The sequence below is a fragment of the Antedon bifida genome, chromosome 10 (assembly GCF_963402885.1).
Source record: "Antedon bifida chromosome 10, ecAntBifi1.1, whole genome shotgun sequence".
NCBI classification, from domain to species: Eukaryota; Metazoa; Echinodermata; class Crinoidea; order Comatulida; family Antedonidae; genus Antedon; species Antedon bifida.
In genome coordinates, this window is record NC_136235.1 from 13,670,909 (window position 1) to 13,691,091 (window position 20,183).

The 20,183-nt window shown below is 31.0% G+C and overlaps 1 protein-coding gene across 2 annotated transcripts in view; it reads right to left on the reverse strand.

The window, feature by feature from the left end:
* The window catches only part of LOC144854879 (band 4.1-like protein 4), a 39,757-nt gene that overhangs the window by 12,095 nt on the left and 7,479 nt on the right, over nucleotides 1-20,183 (reverse strand). For both annotated transcript variants that reach the window (XM_078712882.1, XM_078712881.1), the window contains exons 2-7: nucleotides 15,774-15,878; nucleotides 13,784-13,826; nucleotides 12,960-13,136; nucleotides 10,995-11,115; nucleotides 1,833-2,009; nucleotides 1,401-1,464 (exon numbers count right to left, since the gene is read on the reverse strand). In XM_078712882.1, the coding sequence (XP_078569008.1) occupies nucleotides 1,401-1,464; nucleotides 1,833-2,009; nucleotides 10,995-11,115; nucleotides 12,960-13,136; nucleotides 13,784-13,826; nucleotides 15,774-15,878 (687 nt within the window). The remainder of the gene's footprint in view (nucleotides 1-1,400; nucleotides 1,465-1,832; nucleotides 2,010-10,994; nucleotides 11,116-12,959; nucleotides 13,137-13,783; nucleotides 13,827-15,773; nucleotides 15,879-20,183) is intronic.

The following is a 20,183-nucleotide window of genomic DNA, read 5'->3' on the forward strand; positions in this document are numbered from 1 at the left end:
ATAAGTTAGAAAGTTAAAATTTTATCCTGAGATGATAAGAATGGCAAAGGATAAGCTAGATAAACACGTTTCTAATAAACTATGCTGTTAATATCAGTACACAATTTTACATTTAATTGAATAACACTCATGTTCCCACCTTTTTTTTCTATTTGGTTATCCGCACTTGGCGGATAACCCCTTGTTATTGTCAGGATCTTTTTTTTTTTTTTTTTTTTTCTCTTTTTTTTTCTATTTTCTTCTTTCTTTCCACGAATTTTGTTGCAGGCATATCTCTAATTATGGCCAACATAAGATTGTGTAACTTTGTCATAATATTGACCTGTAGCGGTAGATGTGCAGGACGTTTAGTTTTTTGACTTTAGAGTCGCGCAACGTGACTTACGCGCCATTTTATGAATTTCAATGATTGATAATAGATTAAAAACTAGAAGTCATTTTGTTTTGAAACTTAGTGAAAATTTAAGTCATATCAAGCGCAAACTTTCTATGGATTAAAAATGGCATGTTTAATAGAAAGTTACGCGCGCACGCGCGTTTAAAATTTCAAATTGAGAAAAATCCATTTCTAATCAACTTTCTACGCGTTTCATGTCATTTTGAGCATTTCAAAAATTCCCACGCGTGCGCAATATTTTTACGCGCGCGTGCGCACGTAGGGCAAAAACAAGTTTTTTTTGCTTGATTTTGGTTTTTTCAGCCTTTTCTAGTAATTTTACCAACTTTCAAACAATTTCGACCTAAAATCACGTCATACGAGCACGTAGAATTGAACAATTTGCGCGCGTTTTTGATAAACAATTTCAAAAATTTGTCAAAATTATACCTTTTTTTAAACAGTCATAAATTCTAAACTACATGGTCAATTTTATTTTGTATTACATATTCTGAAAGTAGATGAGTTGTAGATATAGAATCATGCATCCATTTGGCTAACCGGACATTGTGACGTCATCGTATGGCCACTCCAATATCAAATATAGGATTTTTGTCTCTTTCGTCATAGCTCATCACATTTAATAGAGCGCATCTCTACTTATCCATATTCCATTTTCCTAAATTTTGTAATATTGTCTAGGTCAATCAATTATCTTCTACATGATTTACCATTTTTAAAATTGTGATGACGTCATCATGTTCAAAAGCGTCAATAACTTTGGTCACTTATTTTCACCTATTCTGCACTGTATGTAGTACGTATACAGTATATAGTGTATACCGTATATACTTAGACGTGAAGCAAAATAGAGGGCACACTAACACTTTTTCAATGGCATAATCGTTTTTCTGTGCGCAATATTCTAACTTATGTCGTGCGCGTGGCTTTTGCGCTGCGGATAACCTAACTCGTCCGTAGTGACGAGTTCAAATCTAGTTATGAATTTCTTTTGACCACTTACCTCCTTGTTTTTAGTTGTAATAACAAACTCTCTTTCCCGATAATGAACTCGAACCACTCTTTGCCTATAGAAGAAATACAAGATTTAATTTGATAATTATAACATTGTTGTGATAACACCCTCTGGAGTTTACATGTATCGTATGGTAATAATATGTATATAGACAACGTGTCAACAAATAAAATATTATTATTATTTTTACAAAAGGTGTTTTAAATAAACACACAGGATCATAAGTTCCTCTGTACTCTATTTAATTTTCCGTTTACATGGTAAGAAAATTATAATATCAAGAAGCTTTGGGGAGAATATATGTTCCGCTGAATGGGTATTGGTCATGGATGGATGGATGGATGGATTTCAAAATTGGGGAATAATGGAGCAAACAATCATTACAGAGACACACAAAACTGATACCATTTCAATTCTTACCAGTAATAAACAGAGACTTTATTTTTGCCTTTATACACAACAACTCCGGTTGGTGTTAGGCCAAGATAGTAATCCACCTGATCCTCTCCTCGCACAGGGTGTAAATCCACTCCATACATGTCCAACCACTTTGCTCTCTCTAGGAAATTCTTCTCTGCTATGGCTGGAGTTTGACCACTGTATTATGGAAAAATAAAATGAAGATTGAAATGTTGTATCTTTCAGAAGATCAGAGTCAACCAAATGAAGATTGAGCTGCTCCTCATAACATCGTCTGCGGTGTATAATAATAAATCATTTATAAACCAAGTCTTCACAATTGTTTTTCTTTATAGTTTTGTATCTTCTGTAGCGAGGTAATATAGATTTTTGGGCACGCCTTATGTATCTTTCAGAAGATCAGAGTCAACCAAATGAAGATTGAGCTGCTCCTCATAACATCGTCTGCGGTGTATAATAATAAATCATTTATAAACCAAGTCTTCACAATTGTTTTTCTTTATAGTTTTGTATCTTCTGTAGCGAGGTAATATAGATTTTTGGGCACGCCTTATAGGATTGTTAATTGGACCATACAGAAGGTTTGTGCCAAGTTTAAAAAAAAATTTTTAAAAAAACCCTAAGCACCTCTGCTATACGTGTAATAATAAATTCTGAAAAAAGTTTGATTGCCATATGCTCATTTATATGAGACTAAAATTCATGTTATTGTAGTGTACTGTAAATCGTCGACAATTCTACAGTATACTACACAATTAACTATTATTAAAAGCTTTAAAGATAGTTTTTTTTTCAAAGTTCAAGATACCCAATCAAGGCAAATTTACAATTTATAATTGAGACAATAAGTAAGAAACAATTCTAAATAAGATTAATAGCTAGTTTCTTAACTCAGAAACATTTTAATATATTCATATTAATTTTGTCATTTTGTTATTTATTATCAAGATATATTGATCATGTTTTTAGTACTGTACAAACTTTTTCAAATTTAATGTCCTCTGGGTGAACTTGTTTATGATTTATTAAATTTTACTAATCCATGGAGCAAGTCACTTGGTACTGATGTCATCTTTGATGAATTGAAGACAGTCATATTTACACACTACAAGCTATTTGCCAGGCTTTAGCCCCACAGGTAAAAATAAGAAACACTATTAAAATCTGACAAGGCATAAATCATCTCCAGGATAAAATAAATGTGTCTGAAAACACGAATGTGGTATTTAATTCTCAGTTAGAACATTTTTTGTTGTCTGGAGTGGTGTACAAGTAGATGTGTTAAAATCATAAGAGTACTGTATGAGGTCATAAAAAAAAAACATTTTGAGATAGGCAGGATCAATAAAACCAGCAGATAAAATGTGGTGTACATGAACATAAACTATTTGGTAATTCGCAATTTGTGGCAAAGGTACCATATATGATGAGTATACTGTATAATGGGGATGGAATTATGCTCAGAGTAACAATACCATAGTCTTGATTTTTTATAGCGCCATATCCACAACAATAGCCCTCATGGCGCTGTGGACTTTCTGTTACACCGGCTTTCAACAAAATGCAATGTCTGTATGAACTAGTACACCGTGGTAATCCCTACTTGTCTCGGAAGATGTACTAGATTCTTTCAAGTGCACATAAAGCATTATTGTGTACACTGGACCTATGGCTTACAGTCCTTATCCAAGAAGACTCTAGATTCTACCACCAGAACCATGGAGCAAGTGAACCTTGAACACTTGCTATAAAGGCTAAGGATTACGGTTACACTGTCTTAATAGCATGGCCACTCACTCACATTATCCTCAGTCCAAGATTATACTGAATCTTTTTTAGTAAAATCTACATCAAATTTAATCAATTAATTATTCCACTTAATCAATAATAATTTCTGTGTAGAAAATCTAAGGGATTTTTTATTGGAGTTTTGATTATAATTAAGTTACAGTATTATGTTAACAATTTAAAGTACAGAGAATACTTCCAGACAATTTTGAAGTTCTCTTCTGAGGGATTTTTGATTGGACTTTTGATTATAATTAAGTTACAGTATTACGTTAACAATTTATACAGTATTACATTAACGATTTAAAGTACAGAGAATACTTCCAGACAAATTTGAAGTTCTCTTTTAACAGAAGCAGTGCAATTAATACTAATGAGTTCTATCTAATTTATCCTTTATTAATTGAAACAGTGTTGAGACAGTGTTGGTCAATTACCATAGCAACTGCTGTAGACCTCTAGACTAGGCAATCCATATTATACCTGACACAGTTTCTTATATAAATATTCAACTCAATCTATTTGGAAATAAATTTAAATAATTCAATATAATTTTTTTCTCAACTGCACTATCTACTGATTAAACACTCATAAAAATCACTTTCTTATATAATTTTAATTAGATTCCGTTTGATTAAACTCGTACTGGGCATGCGCACACCCCAAGAACTGGGAGAAGAGAGCCTATGAAAGAATCTACTGATAATATTAGGCACAGCTCATGAACATACACAAACTAACGACGTAACCAAATAGAGTATTTCAGGCTATTTTACGCAAAATTTTTGTTTAAAAAAATAATTGATAATAAATTACTTAAATAGAATAACAATAAAAGCATCATTTAATAAAGAAAGAACAATTTAATTAAAACTCAATGTCGAGTCAAGCAGTATTTTTTAAGAAATATTTCTTGTTTACACTATTAAGAATAATTCATTATTTGAATGCCCTGTGTAAGTTAAATTAAATTAAGTTAAATTAAGTTAAATTTTTACAGTTATTTTTTCATTTTTTCAAAAAAGATATTTTACTACTTTGAAATAAATTCAAACAAATCATTAATAAATAAAATGTCAAAATAAAAATTATAAATAATGCATACTGCAGTAGGCACTGAGACGGATGTGTAAAACGTAAATAGAAATGTTAATGTCATGAATGTGTGTAATAAAGTCTCACATTAACAATGAAAAATACCATAAATATTTTAGATAAACGACAATAAAATGAAGAATGTGATTGGTTGATCAATGCATTCTTGATTGGGTTTATGAATGTTTTTCAATTTTCATTCATGATATATACTGAAAGCAGTATTGTAAAAAAAATAAAATTTGCGGTATTAAAACATGTTCTAATGTACATTCAATTCATAACACAGGACTAAAAAGAATACATACTGTAAATTATGAAAAATTAATTTAATTTCTAGTTCTTCATTTGATTTTTATTTTTTTCAATGAAAACAATTTGACACTAAAAAATAAAAATGAATGAAAAAGATTTTTGTTCATTCTAAAAACTGCCAATATTTGTAATTATTTTAGATTTAAGATTTTACAATTTATTATTTTTTCCATTACATCTTTTGGTAAAAATGGGTCATCAGACATATTTAAAAGTAATAGTTTCAATTTGACTGCTATTATCAAAACTTGACCCCATGTACTTTACAAGTGTTTACATAGATATGATTCTTTCTCAGTATGTTTTACAGTATGTCTGCTTCATGTTTTAGGAATGTTTATATAACATTATTGAATGTCTATAGGCCTACTACTGTATATTTCAAAATATTTATAAAACAGAGAAGAATTACATTCAAGTCTAAAATAAAGGAAAATGTAACAACAAATACTATTTGAGGATATATTTTCTTTTCCTTTAAATTAAAAATCTGAGCATCATATATCTATAATAATACTAGTACAAATACAATACAAATTGGTGCTCAGATTTTAAATTGCGGGGAAAGCAGTTTATTATGCAATTCTGGTTATAAAGCTCTGTCTACACTATCAAACTTTATGTAACAAAAAAAATGTGATGTGCCCATATGAACATGATGATGTCATATCACTACCATATTTGGGAATATCACTACCATATTTGGGCATATCACTACCATATTTGGGCACATCACATTTTTTTGTCAAACTAGTTTGATAGTGTAGTCAGGCCTTTAGAAAAGTTAGTGATGTAGAGAAGGTATAAAAAACCTGTCTTGTACCCTAACAGACCCCAGAGGCTCGTAAGTTACGCCTAGTGAAACTGAGTATTAGGAAACACATTCAGACGGACAAACAAGATTTGCATGCCTGCCTATGTAACCTACATATGAATGAACTTCACATACAGACCATTCTCCTAGTTTTGCCTCATTTAAAATTTTGTACTGTACTAAAAATTAAATTTTCAAATTGAAAATACTCCTATGCTGTTTTTCTAGTGAAGACTGTTAGACTGCATACTATCAAAATGACAAGATAATTTTGACACTTGGATGTCATATGATTCACATTCAGCAGAAAGCAATCACCATAAGAAATACTAAAGTCACAAACAAAAAAATCACACCAGTCAGATCGATTCCACATAAAAAGAAATATCTATCTCAGAATAAACAATGTGCTATCTCAGAACATTTATATTTTCGCTTCACAAATATATCGTTTGTCTATACATAGTTGATTAGCTAGCACCTTCTTCCATATAAAAAAAGTAGAAACTGGTAAAATTCTTTATAGCGAAATGAAAATTTGATGTATTTTAGGTTTGAAAATGTTTAGTGGCATATTTATTTAGATGCTATACTTTCGGTAAAATATATTTTACAAGCTCTGTCGGAGTTACATTGCAGTTTACTGTACCTTGCAGTGCATTCAATTGCAATCCTATCCTATTTATACCTCCATTGTAATCCGGTAAAGAAGTTTCTATATATCATTCTATAACAAATGTATCAGAGTTCAGGACTATATGAATCAGATCAGTTTAACTATGTTAGTGTTATGAACGTTTAACTCAATACAAATTCAACAAATAAAACGTATGTAAGTATATAAATTTAGTAAATAGAAAGTAATGGAAAAAATATAAATAAATTGTTACATAATGAATAATGCGCATACATCAACAAAGTAATTTAGATGCGAGTAATTAGATAAACAACTACCAAAAAATAAATCATTAAAAAATGAGAAGCTTTCCAGAAAGGTTTTTTTAAATATAAATAGCTTAACAATGTCTTTATTGATGGATTATACAGATTAGTTTGATCTTAAAAATCCTTATAGGAGCTCTGTGATTGGTGGATTAACTTTCTGATGGCAATCAACATCGATTGCAACAACCTTGTACAGAGAGTACCCTGTAGCTGATATATTGATGCGGTAAATCACTGTCGTGCGATTGCTAATGAGAGCGCATCATCACCGAACGAGTCACTAGAATATATTATTATATACAGTCTGTAAACTTCGGAATGGTCTTCCCTGCTATTTAAGAGTTCCTTTTGGCAAGTTTTGAAGGGCTAGTGTTGCCCGAAAGCTCTGATAACTTTTCTGGCTGTTTTACTTATCGTTTTGTTTTAGCTTTTCGCTTTTTTTTTGTATCTCCATTGAGATCCAGACACTGATCCCCACAGCATTGTCATTTTTTCAGTAATTTGCCTTTGGATTTATATATATATATATTTTACAGTAATTGAAATGTTTATTTCTTTATTTCAAATAATCTATAAATAAGAGAGTTTAATAATAATAATTGTAGTCTTATATTTAGCGCCTAATACATGGTTGTTCGTATACAATTGTTTTCTACAGCATGCATCCACACACATGTTCAAATGTTAAATGTATTTATTTGTCCTTAAGCAAACTGGAAACTGAGGAAATTTGGATTAGAACATCCACGGACCCATGGCAGCCAGCAGTGCAGTGCTTACCAGATGCCTACCGGGAGACGATCCCCTACTCTTTGTGAATAGTGTACCAAGTTTTATGCACTATATGTTTACGCGGGACCAACAGCTTTACATCCCATCCGAAGGCCGAGGCAATGAGAGTTGCATCTTGCCTATTGGATGCAATCAGTACGGTACAGATAGACTCGAACCAATGCCTATCACTTGCTAGTCTGATATTATCATTACACCTTCACTCTCTTGCAATTGTACGCAATGTTTAATATGAAAACATTATTCTGCCAGATAATGCTTAAATGCCCCACTTCTCCCTCTTTGATGTTTGACCAAGAGAAAGTTGCAAAAAAACGTTGCACTAGAATTGTTCTAATCAAACTAATTAGTTGACCATAAATGTCTTATTTCAATCGTACAATCCTAGAATTTATGATAAATCTTGGTTTTCAAAGTTTGAATGCAAATCATTGACATTCATTAACAATGTCATTTTTATTTCTGTAATTTATAGATAGAATAGAGGACAAGGTATTCTATGACTATAATTAATTACAAATAAATGTAAAGGTGTATAAATATTTATAAGAAAATGCATGTTGTAAATGTAATATTCGGGTCACCTAAAGTTCAAATAATATGTAAGTAAATTGCTTACAATATCAGATTATATATTAGGTACAAGGTATGGCAATCTTAGGAGATGATTTTGAAATTAGTTTTTAAATACTGGTACATACAAATGTACAGTAGACGAAAAACATTTAGATATTTTTACGTTTTTTTGTACTTGGTGACTGTAGGACTGTTTGTAAAAAAGAATTTTTTTTTTTTTTCGTGAAATATTTTGTAGTTTAAAAAGTTATTCTGCAGCTATATATCACCAATGCAAATGACATCAACAACACATATTTCTGAATTTTGCACTCAGGGCGTGAATCGTAATTGCAAAAAACACCTACCAAATAGCATAATACACTTTCTATAGCTTTTTCTGCATTAAAACGCAAAAATAGACCAGTTTAATCCAATATAATAATTACTATCTGAAATTTATCCGAGTTTGGATGTATCTCTGAAACCTACACAGTTATTTTATATTATCAGAGGTACTGTACATCAGAGAACATCATGGTTTAACCACACAGAGGTGTAAGAGACACATGCACTTACCGCGGATGTAAACTTAAATGATTTAGAACATTTTACAGTAATTCTATTAGTTACTGTAGGCTTACATGCTTATTTCTGGTGCATGTGAACACAACTTTTTCACTTTTACTTATCTATTTCAATTTCATATAAATTTTAAGAAAGTGAAGAATGTTTAAATACATAACAAGTTTAAAAGTATGTTATTGTGGTATACAATAATTTAGTCAGTAATTGAAAAAAATGATTATTTAAACGAAGAATCAATATCTGAATAATTTAAGATTTTTCACATATTATTAATAAATTATAATTTATTTTCATTATCTCTGTGTCTCTAGAGTTTAGATAATATTTCTTTCCATTAGAAAATTGATATTTCAAAGTAACTCTTCACAGATATCATCTAGTGAATTCATAGTAAGATGATGATGCATAATTTAGTCTCTGTTGCGGCGCACTAGAGCAATCAAGAACTAATGCTATTCTACCGTATCATGTTGAGAGAGTTAAAGAGTTGGTGACCAGTCAGCCTTGACCATATCATGAAAACATAGGTATCAAAATCGTTTTAGATCCTGTTCTGCTGCAAAAAAATAACTGGATAATAACCGTATGAATAAATAAACCCCAATTTCTTGGGAGCAGAGACAGGACAAATTTTCAATAACAGGTTTCAGTTTTTTTCCGTCCAAAAAAAAAATATGACAGATCTGCATTACTTCAACCTTTTATAAATTAATATTTTTCCATTGAACAGCTGGGTGTCATAACATGATATTTCTTGTGATTGATTGATGTTTTGTTAAGATAAAATTCCTGAAACATTGTATGATATTCTATAAAGCACTGTCTACAAAGACAATTAGTACAAGGCTAGACCATTCTCATTCTGGTTTTCTCACTTTACAGTAAACCTACTGTACAGTACCTGGTGAGAATCAGTACCGTAATCTGGATTGAGAAAAAAAACTACTTTTTGTTGAAGACATACCAGGTTTTGGACCATTATAAGCTCTGTCTACACTATCAAGTTATTTTGACAAAAAAGTGTGGTGTGCCTAAATATGGTAGTGATATGCCCAAATATAGTAGTGGTATGACATCATCATGTCCATATATGGGAATCACATTTTTTGTCACAAATAGTAGTGATAATGATAGTGTTGATAAAGCTTTAAGGGCCTGTTTCTATTGAGCAGAGAATACGGTTTTGCCAGCAGAAATGGGTCTCCCCAAAAAACCACAAAAAAGAACCGATCTTAAAAACGGTTTCAAAAACCCCAATTAATTCCGGTCTTGATCGCAAAGAACCGTTCTGAAACCGGTTTCTGTGGAGCAATTTTTAGCTGCAACACAATCGGGAAAACTAGGGAAATGAGAACTGAGAATGCCTTATGTAAAAATGCCTTTGCATAATGATACAATTAGATGTCACAATACAATATCATACTGTACATACTTCAAAACTGTACTTCTACTCTCAATAACATGCTTAACTTGATAATAGCAATGTCAGCAATTTACTTGCTAACCTATTTATGAATATGCCTATAGCAAAATTCCCCTTGCTCCTACCCAATACCTATGAGTACTGCTTCATTTTCTGCTTGATCTTCTACCATTCCCACAGGAATACTAACACTGGTGTTTTACCAGCTTAGAGGTGTTCTGCATCACCTATTAGAAGCATGCATCCTGGAAACTGGGCTAATTTAATCAAAATTTTATTGCTGTGTTTAAAGGTGATAGTTAAAGCATTGTGTTTGTATCAATAATTTGGCAGCAAATTTGATCAAAATGTGTGAAATGTACTGGAACAGCCTTTTCTATTTTGTATAAATTATTAATGAATTATATCATTTATTTTAAGGTCACTGGTGAATCTAAAAAGTATAATTCTATGGGACCAAGCAAAAACATACTGTATCTTAATTTCATATGGATAATAATGCTCTAAAGACTATTATAATTATGTCAATGAATTTTTTTTTTGACCTAGGGGTGATTTGGAGTTTATTGACTAACCAAGAATAGCCTAGAGTGGATCATAGGACTACACTAAAATTAGCCAAAACAATTTGAAAATAGCTTGCCTTTCAATAAACATACTTTGTTTTAAAGGCTAGGTGTTATTTAAAGTTCACTGGCTAAAACGTAAGAAATAGTAGAGAGAGTGGATTAGTGGACGATAGGACTAATTGGGGATCAAGTTTATGGAACTTAAGTCTTGGTTTTGAAATAATTAGTTTGATAGGTGATAGATTTTTACTCACTATATTTAATTTAAATTGCCTTACCGCAAAGATATGTGGACATCCTTAATCTGTTGCTCCAATTCATCTGTTTGGTTCGGAATAAAGCGAAATTCTGAAACGTAACCATCGTGATGCTTTTGACGATCATAGTCACCAAGTTCGGCTGAATAACAGAAAAATAGACATACTGATAATTTAAATGAAAACAAGAAATATTTCTTACAAATAAAGCTGTTCGGTTCATTAACAGTTGTAATTATTGTTCTTCTTTCTTTAAATGAGGCTTTTATTGATATTCTATTAAATAAATTAAGAAACAGTGGTTTATTATCAATCATATAAACATTTTGCGTGATAGCCTGAAATGCTCTATTTGATAACATCGTTAGTTTGTGTAATGTGCATGGGCCAGAAAATCTCATGTGACTCAAGTGCCTAATATAATCAGCAGATGTTTTCATAGACTCTCTTGTCCCAGACGTGATTTGGGGTGTGCACATGCCCAGTCTGAGATCACAAATTCCCATTTTTTCAGCTTTCGTACTGTAAATAATAGCTTCCGCGTTGATACAGTTTTGTAATGATTCAGTCCTGTGGACTATAACTGCCTAAAGGCGTGGCGCGAAAAAATGATTCAATGTACTGTAGTACATATTGTATTGAAAGTAGGCGAATATTAGATCAACTAAAATGATGCACCATTGGATCAATGCAATCTAGTAGAGGTGATTAAAGGTCACACTGCGAATTCACCTGTGCATATACCCACATGACCATAAATGACTTAACATCCCATTTGAAGGATGAAGAAAATGACAATAATTAAACTCACTAAAGAGTAAAAAACGTGTTTTTTAAGTTTTAAACTCATCATTAAACAGACAAACCAAATTCATTTCCATCACAGACGTTTCTCAATTAAATTTTTCAATTATTATTTGTTGAAAAAACAATCTGATAGCACCTGTGTTTCAACTGTGATATTTAAAATTCTCTTAGATGATTCAAAGTTAAAGGTAAATCACATTTCTTAATGACTCATGAGATAAAATTCAATCAAGTTTCCATCAACGATAACATTCACGTACGGCCAGCGACTAAATATAATTGGTTAATGCAACGGCCACAAATCAAATGCTATACTGCATCTAATATATACCTTTTTGATAGATTTTACGAGGCAAAGTCAGTCCAATTTAATTTAGAAAACCAGGATGTATTGAGAATGGGCATTTATTAATGAAAATTAACAACTGAAATAAATTATTGATGATTCAAATATATTAGACATTCGTTTTATTGAATTGATGTAGATGAGACAAGAGAGAGGAATCAGTCTTAATGGCTTGCCTAATTTCCTTCTTCACAAGAAAAAAAAATACTTTGTTAATAAAATGTTGCAGTACTTACATCTATGCAATAGCACTAACCCAAAATTTGTAATACATTTCTCCCAAAACCACAAAAGCAACATTCGTGCAGTTCGAGCTGAAGTATCTTTTGGCAATGGGCATTTTTTTGGCCAACATATTTCAGACCAATTTTTCTGTGGCAACAGACAATTTTCTGCCATATTGTTTATGGCACAATCAGGTCACATAGAGGTCATTACGGATTTACTAATATAATGGTGACAATCCATTGGACAGGTAAATTGCTAGTTTTAGAATAACCTAATTTCAGTCTTTCTTTTCAAAAAAAAGTTTTTAAAAACATAAAAAATGGTAAGTGTATATTTGTTCGCATAATAGAAAACACAAAATGAGGACAGCAGTATTAGAGGAATCACCCAATCTGAATGAGGTACTTTTGCTTGTCATAGGCAATGGAGTCTGTCGTCAGTAAAGCTCTGTCTACACTATCAAACTATTTTGACAAAAAAAAAGTGTGATGTGCCCAAATATGGTAGTGATATGCCCATATCATCATGTCCATATATGGGCACATTTTTTTGTCACATAAAGTTTGATAGTGTAGACGGAGCTTTAGAAATTTCATAATACTTACATTGTAAGATGTACCCACATAGCTCAGCAGCAACGCTAAAATTACATGGTAATCTTCCTCGTAGCATGTCCTGCTTCAACTGAAGAAAGAACTCATAACAGGTAAGTTCTTCCTTCAGTTGACATGGATCTTCAATGTAGAATTTAACACCAAAATATAATGTGTATGGAGGGCCATCTGAAATTGTCAGTAAAATATTGATTAGCAACAGTGACAAAAAGGACATGCAACTTTTCTTTTTTCCAGTTTCTTTGGGAGTCTTTCAAGTGCTTGGGAGTGGAGTTAAATTGCCATTAGAAAAATCCTGACACTGACAGGACTTCAACCCAGGACCCTTTGATGGATAGAGAACAGTAAATTCTCCCATCAATGGGTCAAAATAAAAAGTATGAGTTTACTGGAAATTCTTGGTACAGGTACAGACCAGAAGAAATTCTAGATTTGGGGGTTTTAGTGCTGCATAGTACAATTTTCATGTTTTTTGTTTATGCCTGACATCTGTCGTGAATGACAATGTCAATTAGTTTTACATTCATCTGAATGATGGATGAAACTAAGCCAGGACTGTTTGCCTATGGGACCCCAGCTCCATATACAGCACCTGATATTCCAAGATGGTTTCCCATCCAAGCTCTAACCAGGCCCAATGTTGCTTAACTTTGGTGATCTGACGAAAACCAGTGTTTCAAAATACGTAAAGACGTACAACATGGTAAAGTCGCATAGTACAAATTGTACATACAATTTGTATTGCCTACAGTATATTGGTACAGTATCTATAGGTCTACAGTAAGTATTAAACATGATGTATCAAAATGCCTTACTTGTAATTTGTCTCGTAATTGCCTTGCCAGGTTCAAGCCAATGCTGCAGAAAATAACAATTGTACAAATTTTGTATTATTTTCCATCTACTTTGCAACAGCACATCACAAAAAACATATATTATTAAGTGAGTTCAATTTAAGTAATATGGAAGAATGTATTTTGTTGAGAATTTGTCATTGTTCATCTCTTAATAATTCTTCTTTTCTTTTATGTAGACATGGCAGAGAAATGTGTGACACATATTCAGTGTTCCAATGAATATCAATTGTACAAAGTGTATGTCCTAAGGATAGAAGTAACCTTTTTTTTTGACCTCATTCTAAAGATCAATTGGAGAACAAATCAAACATACAGTGTGTCTTGACCTACATTTTCAAAAATATAAAACAAGTTTTCGTATGCAATTTGGAGAGATCATTCCTGAGAGGATAGGACTCTTGATATAGGGAATAAACTCAACCAAATTTCTCTCACAGCACTCTCAAATATTTGATATGTGAGCGTACAAAATCAGTTTCTACGCACAATTCAATTTCTACACTAGTTGCACAAACCTATATGCAAATTCGATATCTCGAACAGTTGTTAGACACACAGTGCTATCTTATCTAGTGTCGTTTCTTATTAATACTTAATGCACCGGCCTATATATATTTGTACATAAAAATAGTATCGATAACTAGTAGGTGTAACGCAGAGGCCTTTAGTGACCGTCCAACGATGGAGGTCTTCTGTGTTTTTAGCTTTTTCCCTACACATTTAAATGTTTAGCCAGTGAGTGCTTATATAGCCTGTGATACCATATCTGCAGCACCTACAACTGTGGTCAGTTTGATAGCCAACTGGTACATACAATAACTTGTTTTTTTGAATTTTTCTATACAGCTGCACTCAACTGAATTTTAAATATTTGATAAGTGAGCAAATGTATAAAATCAGTGAGTAAATGTAGAAAAATTTATTGAAATATAGTTATAGAATCATCCCTGATTAGGAATTGCAAGCCATATAATATTTCATTCATCATTGTTACCATGGTAATTGACAGCGAGTAGCATCCTCTTAGAATTCCACTTTATCGTTTCCATCGTTAATGACTTTTAGTGAACAAAATAATGATTACACAAGAATCTATTTGTAAACGCGATTGTACGTGTAGAAAGCACGCTGACTCATCGCACAGGTAAACGACACTCGTTATCATCACGCAGTCTTCATTTCATCAATATATTCCCTTGACCTAGATATGCCATTTACAATCAATACTAACAAATTTAAATCTTTTATGCTGTTATTACATTCTCAACTACCACACTACTGCTCTAGGCTTAAGTGTTCTCATAGGAATACAAATTCTCACAGCATACACTGTCAACAGTGATCACGTGAGTGAGGTGAAACTCAATTTATGCAACAAGCTATAATATTAAATAATCGATAATGCTAAAATTATAGTGTGTTATATTACTTCCAGATGGAGAATACATCAAGTGGTATTTCATCAAAATCATTAACCTTATTGCGTTTTAGTGTATTGGATAAAAATTTAATTAAGTTTCTTTTTAGGCATAATAACATTAAACAAACACAACTGTAGGATGAATTCCTTTCTCACAATATCAGGAAAAATTATGCATTCAAATTTGAATTAAATATTGCAGATCTGCAAAAATGAATATAATTTGTGTAAAATATGCATTTTGGATCTACCTTCTGAGAATGAAATGCAACCCTTTCTTTTACTTTATGGAAGCTATCTGTTGCAGAGAACTCGTGTTCAATTTGCACGTTGTGACATCAATATATGGCTATTTGAATTTATTTTTAATGAATATTCATACAGTATATTTCGTCATAGAGAGCTCATCTCGGAGTATATCTAACCTGTGCAAATCTTGCGCAAACCCCCAAAAACTTCAAACCGTAAAAAAAAAATGTTACGTTCAATTTATACTTGTTTTGACTTTCAATTTCTATGATCACTTACAGTCTGGTTATTAGAGTCTAGATAACGAAGTCCAAAATAATCAACTTCCAGTAGATTAAGATGTCTGTAAACAAGGTCTAGCAAAACGGATCCTCTGGTTTCCCTCTGAAAAATAAAACCAATAATTTTATAGTTAAAAGGAGAAGTATTTACGGCATTATTTTTAAACCAATTCTATAAAAATATCAACCTTTTTTATGTCTCCAAAACAATTTAGGCCGATATACTCACACTTTTGCACTAAGATACCTTCAAATTTGGAACGATGTTTTTTTAGAAAATTTTTTTCTAAGAGACAGCCAAGCATGTGCATGCTGCTCATTCAGGTCACAGGTGTACAGTATAATAATTAGTATGAGCAATTAACTTTAACTTTAATAAGTTTCAGACAAATGTAAAAATACTGTACAACAGAGATATATGTCGTGTAATTTTTGACTTGACTGCAGAACAAGTAATAATTAATAGTGTATCTGTAGACCAGAGCATGTAATTGTACAGTAGGTCTGTATGAATTTGTAACCTGCATCATTATCACTACTAGGTGGTTTAGATCTCAAAATTAAATACTTAAAATAACACAAACAAGATTGTAATGTAATATTTGTTGAGCTAAAGAACCTTTCTACCTACACAACAGCCCCAATGCACCATAATCTAAATTAGTGGTTGTGTTTTCTGAGTAAACAGTTATCCCCAAATTGCAAAACTTTTCCTTAGGGATATACACTTTCTTTCTTTCTTCTTTACTCAAGTTTGTATTGATAATGCAGAACTACCATACATATTTAAAAGGTTAGTAAATAATACAGGTTGTACAGTATACTGCTATTTTACTGATCATTTAGTATTGACCTTAAATGACCCCATATTTTTATTACATGTACACAAATACAACAAACAGCATTCTTTCACCTGTTCAAATACATCAATACCAACAATGAAAGAACATTATCAACTCACAGAATATAGATGGGGCATTCCACAGTATTTGGTCCGTGGGTTTAAAAATTTCATTTACTGATTTTGATGTAACTCTTGGCCATTTCTCAAAGTAGACATGTTGAAGTTTATTAAATAACATTTTTTTTATTTTTCTGATATTGATTTTTTAAGTTATTGAATATTAAATATGAAAAAGTCATATTTGGCGTTACGGACGGGACATTTTTAATCCTATTTATTTCATAAACTATGCATCTTATTACTGTTTTTTCAACAGATATAGTTACTTTATGTCTCAATAATACATAATCAAGTATTTAATTAAAATTTTGTTGTTTATTAATTTCATACATCCATTTCAAATTCATAAATGTCCCGTCCGCGACGTTTTAGGCGGTTTTTTTACATTTATTTTAAAAGTAATGATGCAAAAATCTTGATATTTCATTTTCTCCTCCTGAGGACTATATTTCATTATATTATGAACAAATTTTTGGAAAATTTTAGATTTTGATGAAAATATCATATTTCAAAAATATATTGTTACGGACGGGACATTTTTGTTACGGACGGGACGTATCATTTAAATCCTAATTATTTCACAAACCATGCATCTTTTGAACATTTTTTTGCCAGATATAGTTACTCTATGTCCCTATTGTACATATTCAAGCATTTTATAACACATATTTTGTTTATTAAATTTCATATATACATTTCAAAATTCATAATTGTCCCATCCGCGACATTTTAATAGCAGTTTTATGGTGTTTTTTACATTTCAGTTAAAAGTATTGATAACACAATTTAATATTTTGTTTTCTCCTTTTAAAACTATATGCAATACATTATAAACAAATATTTTGAAACTTTTGGTGAAAATATCATATTCAAAAATATATTGATGACATTTTTCGTAGGCACGGGACAGACATTTTGGTTAAGGATGGGACATATCATTTAAATCCTTTTTATTTCATAATAAAACCATGCATCTTGTTAACATTTTTGCCCATAAATATACTGCAGTTACTTTTTTTTCAAAGTAAGCTCCAATTATTCATAATAAAGTATTTTATTAAAATTGTTTATTAATTTCATACTTGCATTTCAAAATTCATAATTGTTACTTCTGAGACATTTCGATTGGGGGTTTTTCCTCACTTGTGTTTATTGAAGTAATGGTTTTAAAATTGTTATTTAATTCCTAATTTTAAATCTTAATTTTCAACTCCTAAGGATATTAAATTGCAATAGATTTAAACAAGTTTTTTAAAACTTGTATTTTTTTATTAAAAAAACATTACTATCAAAATTTATTGAATGTTACGGATGGGACATTTTTTTTATGGATGTGATGACAATATTGTAAGAATTAAAAAGTGTTTTTGTACTGTAGGCTGAGAAGTACTGTACAAAGGTGTTAACTGTTGTTTATTAATCACAAAACATTGTGGTCTGTATTTAAAATAACAATCCACAAAAGAACAATACCTAAATCCAAAACAACATGACCAGTATGAATGGGAGTATTGGGTGCGGTCATCGCTTTGTAGATTTTATTCTTTGGTGAATTTGCAACCAAGAACCTTTTATAAATCAGATACTAAATAATTAAGATTGAATTTTAATAGAAGTAGGCCTACAGTTATTAAATCCAAGCAAGGATAGAAGAAAATTTCAGATGCAACTTTGATCCACTAACAAATTCAGACGTCAAACGCCAACGCCAATTTTTAAAGATTCGCCTTAAATGTGTTAATATCTTGAAGTCTTGTTTAATATGCCAAGCATAACTTTTATATTAGTGTAAATAAATATTTTGATAACATTTTACAATATTTCTTCTCGTTATAACTCTTCGAATAATTAATTTTATAAATAATATTTCATATTTATGAATTTTAATATTTTCACTTGACATAAACTTTTAAACATGGTGTTTCAAAGGTTGAATTATATTTTGATTTGTAAATAAAAGATTTCATTGATGTAAAAAACTTATTTTTAAATTTTTTTAATAGCAAAATTATACAATTTTTTAACGTGGACAAAGTTGTCCTGTCCGCGACGTTAGAAATGTCCCGTCCGTAACGACATATAAATCATATTTATTAATAAATTTGCAGTTTAATTTTTATAATTAACATTCAGTTATCTAAAACAACTATCTGGCAACATAATAATACAAAACAAATTTTAAAATCTCTTTTAAATGAGGAGAAATATTACAATACGTAAACCTTCTCAAAAGTCATGTCCATTTGCCGTCCTGTCCGCGACGCATACAATTTTCATAATAAATTTTTTTTTGTACAGTCTTTTTTCTTTTTTTGACTTTCATAATAAACATTGGCCATATATGTATACATTTATTCTACTTTGAATCTTGTATTCTTTTTTATTTCTAAGATATGTCTAGTTATATTCTCAAAAATGTCCCGTCCGTAACAAAAAAATACTGTGGAATGCCCCAGATCTGTGTAAATTCTATGGCCATTATAAAATAGAATATGGAAACGCACCTTAACATACAATTTCTTTAATATACTGTAACAGTACTGTGAACATTTGAATGTTTGGAATAATTAGTATCTATAATTAGAAGTTACACTTACTGTTTAGTACACGATATGTAGAATTTTAGCATTCATCATATTAAAAAATGTGTTGAATACAATTGAATGAAATTCTATCTATAGTGTACTATATTAGTATTTAATGTGTAATTTCTAATTACACAGTATTAACTCCTGTAAATTACTGTAGCCTTTTTTAAAAATATAACTGCCATTAATTGGTGTTTTTATAAATGTTATAAATTTATTTTTTAAATGCAAAATTGTTGCATTTTAACAATATGACCAGGGACAACCTATTTTTTAAGGTCCTGAAGATGTCCTCTAGGCGCGTTCTACTGTACTTTTTATTAATTTTTACTCTCTTTGAAATAAGCCTAAAAACTACAGTACAGTAAAGTTTGAACTATTTTGCGCAGTGTTTATGTATATGTATACATATACACTACATTACACACATAAACTAATTACAATCTCTGTGATTATAATTCACACCTTTACAAGTCGAGGGAATTAATAAGGAATGATGAAACACAAACAGATAAATCATTCTGTAAGATCTATCCAAGAATCACTGAAGCAAATTCCATGAAGAGCATTCACAAGTCCGGGGAGATGAAAGGTAATCTTGCTGTGGTGTGGGATTATACCCAATGATACAACAAGCACGATTTAATGTGAACTTAACGGTTGCAAGTGTCAAAGAGATTGTAATAAACTCTATTTGTAATGCTGTGACATCAAGGAGTTGGTTAGCTTACTCACGTAATTAACATAATCTAATGGCAACAGAAAAATAATGTTAATAAAGAAAAAAACTTGATTCAATACCATATTTGAATATTAACTGGCGAAAGTTACATTTGTGTTTGTTGGTGTTTTCTTT